Genomic DNA, 9883 nt, shown 5'->3' with positions numbered 1-9883 from the left:
GAACGAGCTAGGATCTTCTGAAGATCCTGCGAACGTCGTCGAGACTATAACTGAAGCCCCGAACCAAAGTTCGGAAGTCTCTGACACCCCTGACCCTAGCCCCGCTCAAGAAGGCAAGCCCCGGATATAAATCCACTACTTTATTTACACTGCAATCTATGTTATATATATATACTTGTGCATTAAGTTCTCAGGAGTTGTCTGGAAACCCTAGTTGCACATTCCTAAGAACCAATGTACTGAATATTAGAAACTGAATTCGACTAGTGCTATGCTAATAGGACTGGTAGAAGTCGAGTGATTTCCTGTCACTCGCGCGATATAGGAATTGGTTGCTTACAATACTGCAATCACTATAAGGATGATGGACGGGGTTATGTGTAGTGTCTTGGAAAGAAATGATACCCCGTCTGTGTCGATGAATGTGGTTAAGGTCGCAGTGTGTGGTAGTGGTGGCTAAGCGTTTGAAAGTACTAGCCACATACTGTGAAATATGGTAAAGCGGTAAGCCTAGTACCTGATTGGCCCAGCAAATGGACATGTCTCCACCACTCGATTATTTTGGTTTCTGTTGTACACACGCACCGACATGTGGGAGTACGTTCTGCATAGCAGACAGGAATACGATCATGTAGTCGCGCTACAGACGTATGTCCTACGCAATTGGTGTGCGTACGATCCTACAGTCGCTTGTGGTGGCCCTAATCCATAACCCGGAATATGAGGGAAACGGTTGCTTCGGAACGATCTTTGGATATTCCAAACGTGTGAGTTAGGTTTACCCTTGCAAGGTTTGGAAACTCAATTCAGAATCGTCCGTTTCTCGCGGAGATTGAGACTGCTTATTCCTTCTGCCACATAGAGTAAGAACAATAACCATTATGGGATAAACTGGATGGATGCTAAACCATACCTTGTATGTCTAGTATAGGTGCTAACCTAGAATGATTAATGAAACTAGAACTTGACAGCTAAAATATGAAAGTTAGTTCATATTCTTTGTTGCTTTCCAGCTGAAATTAAGCCCAGAACCATTTCAAGCTTTCATGAGTCTAGTTACATGGCTAAGTATACCATGAAGCGGTTAAGCCTTGCTGAGTATTAGCATACTCAGTCTTGCTAGTCGAATTTTCAGGTATGACCTTCGAGAACACCACGGATAGTATGACATGGCCAACCTCTGTTCCGTTTGGCTGGTCCGTGGAGTGGGATCCGTCCCCGGCTGGCAGTGACCCTCCTGAATGATACCATACTTCGGACTGAGTGTGGTGTCAACCTTCGCAACGTGTGTAGTCGCGTGTTACTTTCTCTTCCGTTGTGAACTTGACAAGCATGTTTAGCTTGTCGTTTTAAACAGTGTTTGTTTATTACTTTAAGTTTGAACCGGTTTGTAATAATGTTTAATACTCTGTGAATTAAAAGTTGATGAGCTGTTGTGCGACTGCAAACTCGCCTTCATGCGAGGTAAACCTACTTCGATCCTGTTGAACCGTGGTTGCATCGGGCGGAGACCCGACAGACCAATGAGTTGTTCCATTTGAAGTGCGTTGAGTTAGTATCGGCTGTATGGCGATGACTAGCGCACTTGAGCCGGAATAATTTAGGCGGTTCTGCCACACGCACCATGTCCGAAGGACAATCTCAGCACTCAGTCGCCTCGAGCGCGCGGCACCGGTAGGAGGCCCAGCTCACCGCGGCAGAGGAACGTGAGCGAGTGGTGGTAGAAACCGCTGCTACGACGGCAAGGGCGTGAAGGCTGGGGGCGGCAGAACTGGCAGCAGCAAGGGCGGAAGTGGAAGCAGCGCGGTTGTAACACCCTGAGGTAATTTCTTTAAATTTTAATGAATTTATTTTGGGCTCAAATAAAATTTCCGGAGTTTTCCCTAATTTATCTCGCATTTAAGGTAGTTTTATAACGCAAGTAATTAAAATTTATCATAGGATTAAAGTGTTTGTGCATTCATGCCGCAGCATTATTTTATTTGTGTTGAAATTATAAGGTTTGAATTCAAACTTATTTGAATTCAAATAGATTGTTTGAATAGTTTAGGAGTAGGAAAAGAAAAGAAAAGAAGAGAAAGGGCAAGCAGCCCAACCCTCTTGGGCCGGCCCTATCCCAGCGGCCCAGCTTCCCCTCTCCCTCTCTCCCTCACGGGCTCTCTCTTTCCCCCCTGGGCCAAGTTTCCCCGAGGCCCAGCACCCCTCTTCCCTCTTTTCCCCCGCATGGGCCGCGCCCCGACCCATCTCTTTCTTCCCCAGCCCAGTCCGAGCCAGCGCTCCTCTCCCCCACGCGCGCAGCCGCCACGTACGCTCGCTCCTTCCCCGCTCTCCCTTCCTCTCCCGCTGCCAGGCCGGCCCCGCCTGTCATCCCTATCCTCCCTCGCTCCTCCCGCAACGGCCGCCCGCAGCACGGCCGAAATCCCTGGTTTCTCCCCGCCGCAACCGCACCCGAGACCCCTGGCCTGCCCTTCTTATCCCCGGCGCCCTCCCTTGGACCCATTCCCACCAGCGCCGCCTCCACAAACCCTAAGCACGCCGCCGCCGCCGCCTTGCCTCCGCTCGGGGCAGAGCTCCGCCGCCGTGAGCACACCGATCCTCTGCAGCCCCGCCGCCTGAGACCTCCGCGGAAGCTCCGCCCGAGCGTCAGGGCCAACACCTGAGCCGTGCTCGCGGTTCCCCTTCCTGTGCTCATCGGATTTCAATCCGAGCCGTCGCCGCCGGTACGCTCGCCACCGAGAAATTGCCGGCCACCTTTGCCCCCCGGTCGTGCTGACCTCCTCCCTAGCTTCGCAGGTCCTCTTCGAGCTGCACCGTGGAGCCAAGAGCCTGGAGCGAACCCTCCGCGACCGTTTCCCCCGAAGCTACCCGTGCGCCGCCGCCCGTCGTCGTCGCGGGACGTCCTGCTCCACTTAGCGGGTACACCAGAACCTAGGTGAGCAAACCCGGGATCCCCTCTTTCTCTTGCGCTAGTCCTTGTGCGCCTTAGGGCCACCCCGAGACGGGGACTCCCCGCGCCGGCGAGGCGCCGCCGCGGAGGCAGAGCCCCGGTGACCACGCAGCGCTTCCACGGGATGTGAACCGAGCCGTGAGTTGAGCCGCCCGCTGTCGTGAGTCATGAGCCGAGCTGAGCTTGATTAGATCCGAGCCCACCTCATCCTGGCGCTTGAACTCCGATCCAGCGGATCAGATCCACCCGTACCGGTTCAGCCGGGAAATCTTTCTAAAGAACCCCTGAGGTTTTCTCGAATCAACCCGCAGTACCCCTTTAGTTCAAAAGTATTTAGGTTTTAGTCCTGTTTTATTCGTTTAAGCCCCTGATCTTCCTGGAATTTGAACCCGCAGTCCAGCTTAGGGTTTTTAGCTAGCTAGTCCCGGTATCTAGGGTTTAATTATGTTTAAGTCCTCGGTTTTTGTGCAGAAGCCCCTGGTTGCCCTGTTTTTCTTACAAATAGGTCCCTGGATCTTGTTTCGAGCGTAGTTTTCGCGTTTTAGCTCCGTTTTAAGCGTTCTTTATATCCACGCGATCGTTGTAATGCGTAGAATAGTTTTAGGCCAGTTTTATGTGCTGTTTCATTGTCTTGGTGTACTATTTCTTATAGTTTGCCATTGTTTGTGCATGTGTGTATGTATGGACTATGTTTGATGATCGTGAGTAGACGCGGAGCCTTTGGACGAGTACCAGGAGCAGCCGTCTTCCGAGCAGTTTGAGCAGCAGCCGGGAGAGTACGAGGAAGGCAAGTATAATATGAACCTCCTATCACTTTTAAATACAATTTCATACTGCATTTTAATTCTGCATACCTATAAGGACTTCCTAGCCACCTTTATATCCTTATATATATCCTATGGGTTGCATTTTGGTTAGTTGTGCTAGGTTGCTGCGCTATAACAAATCTTGGTCCTTTTTTAATTAATTTGATTAATGGTCTTATGCAACTTAATTCTGGAGCCGACCCTCTGTGCTGTGTGCTTGAGTGGGTTGTGCATCCTTAAAAGATGTTTTTGTAGAAACTTGGTTTAGGGGGCCAGCACGGTGCTTAGTGCTTGGTTGGCCACTCTCCATAAGGACCGGTTCATAGAGCGACAACCTGGGACAACCGCGCAACCACAAGACTGGAATGGGACGGTCTTGACTTACTAATTAGGTCGTGTTGGTTCGGGAGTAACTTGCCTGCGTGGGCAAGAGGGGTGGTAAGCTTCAATGGTCCCTGCTCCTCCGGCTTGGTCTGTGCTGTGTGTCTTGTACCCCCGGAGGTGGGCCCCATCATTGCTGATCCAGAATCCTTAGCGGTTACGCCTTACCAACGTGATCCTTTGTAATAGTCTCGTAGTGTGCTTGCTAGCCATCTCACCTAAGGAAGTGTGATGAACAACTAGCGTAGCTCACGACTTGTGGGTAAAGTTGTGCAACCTCTCGAGAGTGTAAAACTGATATATCAGCTGTGCTCACAGTCATGAGCGGCCCAGATCCTCCGTCTGATTAGTGGGGTTATCAACCTTTGATTAGGGAGATTCCCCGGGTGGTTTTGGTTTGGATGGTTCTCAGTAGTTCTTAATTAATATTGATTAATTCTTATGCAATTTGGGTTATGGTAACTCATCCACTTGTAGTAATTAGCTTTAATAAAATTTGCTAAGATTAAAAGCTAATGCAGTTGAGTCAGCTAACCTTAGAGCCTCATACTCGTGTTATACTTGTTGAGTACTAGTTTGTACTCACACTTGCCTCTCTACTCTTCTGTTCTATTTTGGATATCTTCGACTGCTGCTCAGTGCCCGGCAACATGGAGGATTACATCAGCGGCTTCGACGACTTCTAGGCGTTTGTCTCCCAGTCGACGTCCCTGTGGCGCCCAGCTCTTCCTGTATCTCTTTTACGCTTCCGCACTCTTGAACCGATTCTTGATTCGGTTGTAATAAAATAATTCATTTATGATTCATTTACGATTTATATTAATGTTATTCCTGACATGTATTGTGATATCTTGATAATCTGTTGTATATATGCGTGACTTGATTCTGGCGCATATATGATTGCTCGGTTTATGTTCTTATAAATCGGGTGTGACAGCGGTGGCGGATGCAGCGCATGCGGCGGCAGTGGAGCTCAAGGCTCTGCGTGGCAGTAGCATCAGCAGCTCTGCCTCTGTCGACGACGGCACTGACGTGGAACTCAAGCAGGCAAGGGAAGAAGCGGGAGAGCGGGCGGCGCAGTGGGTAGCCGCGCACCCTCACGGGCGCGGTGGCGGCAGCCCTGACAGGCGTGGACGAGCCGGCGGCACTTCTGGCAGGGACGCGCGTGGCGGCCGCGCTCCTGGCGGCGGCGGCTGGGTCGACAGAGATCACGGATCTTACAGGCGGTGCAGCTCTCCCTCCTTGGATCGGCGCCATGGTCACCACAGGATCCAGGCTGTTGTTAGGGACATTGGCCCCGGCGGTGGGTGGCCTACCCTCACCAAGACCAACTATGTTGAGTGGGCCACGGTGATGAGGGTAAGGCTCCAGGTGCGGCACATGTGGGAGGCAGTTCGGTATGGCGACATCGACTACAACGAGGATTGATGGGCGCTGGATGCCCTCATTGCTGCAGTCCCGCCCGAGATGCAGTTCTCGCTTTCAAAGAAGCGGACTGCCAAGGAGGCCTGGGACACCATCGCTGCGGCACGCATCGGTAGCGACCACGCCCGCAAGTCCACACTGCAGGCACTTTGCAAGGAGTGGGAAAATCTGGCCTTCAAGCCACGTGAGGACGTTGATGACTTTGCTCTTTGACTCAACACTCTGCTGCAGAAGATGATGCAGTACGGTGATGAAACCTACGATGAAGAGAGAGCTATTGAGAAGCTCTTTCGCTGCATCCCCGAGAAGTACAAGCAGATTGCTCGCTCGATCGAGTCTCTGCGGGACCTCTCCACGAGTCTCTGCTGGACCTCTCCACGATGTCGATCGAGGAGGCAATAGGTCGCCTCAAGGTCGTCGACAGCGGTGAGCTGCAGCCTCTCTTAGGGCCTATCACAATTGGCGGGAAGCTCCATCTCACTGGGGAATAGTGGGAGGCCTGCCATGGTGATGGGAGGAGGGCTCCCCCCTCCTCCTCGACAGGCGGCCGCAGGCATGGCAAGCCACGCAAGGTGCACGGAGGCGCCCAGGCCGGGGTGCGAGGACGTGCCCAGGGCGGCGCCGCCGGCGTGCACAAGCCGGCAGGAGACGACGCCTGCCACAACTGTGGTACGGTTGGCCATTGGGCCAGGGACTATCGACAGCCACGACGCGGGCAGGCCCACATCGCGCAAGTGGAGGAGGAGGAGCCAGCTCTGCTCCTGGCACACGCAAGCATCGAGCTACCTCCAGCAGCATCGGCCGCAGCGGCTCTCCTCCACCTTGACGAGCCTAGGGCACACGCCTTTCTCGGCGACGCCTCCAACAACGACAAGACTGACGGGTGGTGCCTCGATACTAGCGCCACCCATCACATGACCGGACGACGGGAGTTCTTCACCGAGCTTGACTCTAGCGTCCAAGACTCCGTCAAGTTTGGGGATGCCTCCGATGTGGAGATCAAGGGCGTCGGCTCCGTCATCTTCACCGCCAAGTCTGGTGAGCACAGGCTGCTCACCGGAGTCTGCTACATCCCTGCGTTAAGGAACTCTATCATTAGCTTGGGACAGCTGGATGAGAATGGTTCGCGTGTGGAGATCAAGGATGGAGTCCTGAGGATTTGGGATTGCCATCATCGCCTTCTTGCCAAGGTAACCAGAGGCGCAAATCGACTCTACGTCCTTAATGTGCAGGTGGCACAGCCCCTCTGCCTCGCTGCTCGTCGGGACGACGAGGCATGGCAGTGGCACGAGCGCTTTGGGCACCTTCACTTCGAGGCCCTGAAGCGGCTAAGTGCCAAGTAGATGGTGCGAGGCCTGCCATGCCTGGACCACGTGGAGCAGTTCTACGACGTCTTCGTGTTGACAAAGCAGAGGTGACTCCTCTTTCCCCAGCAGACAAGCTTCCGAGCCAAGGAGCAGCTCGAGCTCATGCATGGGGACTTGTGTGGCCCGGTTACACCGGCCACACCGGGGGGACGACATTACTTCCTGCTGTTCCTCGACGACGTCTCCCACTACATGTGGGTGATGGTCCTCGGCAGCAAGGGAGAAGCTGCGGACGCCATCAGGCGCACACAGGCTGCTACGGAGGTGGAGTGCGGCAAGCTGCGCGTACTGCGCACCGACAATGGCGGCGAATTCACGGTGGTTGAATTCGTGTCGTACTGCATTGATGAGGGCATTCAGTGCCATTACTCCACGCCGTACAACCCGCAGCAGAATAGCATCATCAAGCAGCGCAACCAGACAGTTGTGGGGATGGCTTGGGCCCTCCTCAAGCAGAGGGTGATGCCGGCTGTCTTCTAGGGAGAGGGGGTGCTGACGGCTGTCTATATCCTCAACCGCTCGCCTACCAAGGCTCTCAACGGCAGGACGCCATATGAGGCTTGGCATGGGCACAAGCCGGGGGTCTCCCACCTGCGGGTCTTCTGTTGCCTTGCGTTCGCCAAGGAGCTTGGCCATGTCGGCAAGCTCGATGACAGGAGCACTCCGGGGGTGTTCATCGGCTATGCGGAGGGTTCGAAGGCCTACCGCATTCTTGACCTGGTGACACAGCGTGTGCGCACGACGTGCGACGTAGTGCTCAACCAAGGGCAAGGATGGGCATGGGACAAGGCGGCGCAAGACGGCTCGACTCCGACATACAACGACTTCACTATCAAGTACGTCCACTTCGAGGGAGCTGGGGGAGTAGGCAGCTCCTCTTCACCGAGTGTGTCTACCCCAGTCCCCGAGCCTCCACCGATCCTGATGCTCGCTACTCCTGCAGCGCCATGCTCTCCAGCCACGACTTCGGATGTGACTAGCTCTTCGCCGACACCACTACCGCCGGTGACCCCACGCACTCCAGCACCACCAGCCACCCCTCCGGGCACGACTACTCCAACACCAGCTCGTGTCAAGCATAGCCCGGTGGAGTTCGCTACTCCACTCTCTCATGATGAGAGTGCATCGATGTGTACCATGATGGCGAGTCATTGCGGTATTGTATGATGGAGGACCTTATCGGCGACCAGCCGATGGTGGAACTGGTACCTCGCGATCTGGAGGCGCATTTGCACCTCGCATGCGATGACGGCGAGCCTCGGTCTTTCACAGAAGCCGAGAGACACGTGGCATGGCGTGCTGCGATGCAGTCGGATAGGACACAGTTGAGAAGAACCGCACCTGGGAGCTTGCTGACCTCCCTCGTGGTCACCGCGCGATTACCCTTAAGTGGGTGTTCAAGCTGAAGAGGGATGTAGCCGGCGCCATCGTCAAGCACAAAGCTTGATTGGTGGCATGCGGTTTCGTGCAGCGGGAGGGGATCGACTTTGACGATGCCTTCGCCCCTGTGGCACGGATGGAGTCCGTGCGACTCTTCCTTGCGCTGGCTGCCCAGGAAGGCTAGCGAGTTCATCACATGGACGTCAAGTTAGCGTTTCTTAACGGCGATTTGAAGGAGGAGGTCTACGTGCACCAGCCGCCGGGGTTTACGATCCCAGACAAGGAGGGCAAAGTGCTTTGCGCAAGGCCCTCTATGGCTTGCAGCAGGCACTAAGGGCGTGGAATGCCAAGTTGGATTCCACGCTCAAAGCGATGGGCTTCGAGCAAAGCCTGCATGAGGCCATCTACCGGCGGGGCAATGGAGGAAACGCCCTGCTAGTGGGTGTCTATGTCGACGACTTGGTGATCACCGGTACCAAGGATGCGGAGGTGGCGGCATTCAAGGAAGAGATGAAGGCCACCTTCCAGATGAGTGACCTAGGACCTCAATCCTTCTACCTGGGGATCGAGTTGACCTCGATAGACCACCTATGCCAAGCGCGTCGTTGAGCTGGCTGGGCTCATTGACTGTAACCCAGCTCTCACTCCGATGGAGGAGACACTAAAGCTGAGCCATGACAGCACGATGGATGAGGTGGACGCTACGCAATACCGGTGTCTTGTGGGGAGCCTTTGCTACCTCGCCCACACACGGCGGACTTGGCATTCTCCGTCGGCTACGTTAGTCGGTTCATGTAGTGACCAACGACGGAGCACCAGCAGGCTGTGAAGAGGATTATCTGCTACGTTGCGAGGACTCTCGACCATGGTGTCTACTACCCGAGGTGTCCTGGGGAGGCACACTTCATCGGGTATAGCAATAGCGACCGCACCGGAGACATCAACACCAGCAAGAGCACGAGCGGGACCCTCTTCTTCCTCGGCAAGTGCCTCGTTAGCTCGCAGTCTGTCAAGTAGCAGGTGGTGGCTCTGTCCATCTGCGAGGCCGAGTACATAGCAGCCTCCACCGCTTTGACTCAGGCGCTCTGGCTCGCTCGACAGCTTGGTGACCTTCTCGGCAGAGACACTGGAGCGGTGGAGCTCAGGGTGGACGGCAAGTCCGCTCTGGCCCTGGCAAAGAACCCCGTTTTCCATGAACGGAGCAAGCACATTCGGGTGAGGTACCACTTCATTCGAGGCTGCTTGGAGGAAGGGAGCATCAAGGTAAGTGTAACACACTAATGTAAAAATTTCAAGATTTATAATGAATTTAATTTGGCTCCAGTAATTTTCTAAGGATTTATTTTGCCTAGCTTGCATTTAATTTAATTAAATTACACAAGTAATTAAAAATTTATTTAGGTTCAACATGTTTGTGCATTCATGCTGGTGCATAAGTTTTATTTGAGTGAGTGCATAGAATTTTGAATCCAAATTTGATTTGGAATTCAAATAGATTGAGTTGGATTGAGAAAGAAAAAGGAAAGGAACATAGAGAAGCAAACCAACCCAGCGGCCCAATCTCCCTCGCACGGCCC

The 9883-nt window shown here is 53.8% G+C and overlaps 1 protein-coding gene across 1 annotated transcript; it reads left to right on the top strand.

The window, feature by feature from the left end:
• The first annotated feature begins 8678 nt into the window (after positions 1 to 8678).
• LOC112880956 lies at positions 8679 to 9323 on the top strand. Its single transcript, XM_025945682.1, has 2 exons — positions 8679 to 8903; positions 9129 to 9323. Exons 1-2 carry the CDS (start codon positions 8679 to 8681, stop codon positions 9321 to 9323), a joined length of 420 nt encoding a protein of 139 aa, XP_025801467.1.
• The last annotated feature ends 560 nt before the right edge of the window (positions 9324 to 9883 follow it).

This window comes from Panicum hallii, chromosome 2 (genome assembly GCF_002211085.1).
Source record: "Panicum hallii strain FIL2 chromosome 2, PHallii_v3.1, whole genome shotgun sequence".
Classification (NCBI taxonomy): Eukaryota; Viridiplantae; Streptophyta; class Magnoliopsida; order Poales; family Poaceae; genus Panicum; species Panicum hallii.
This window is presented reverse-complemented; position numbering and strand designations above follow the sequence as displayed.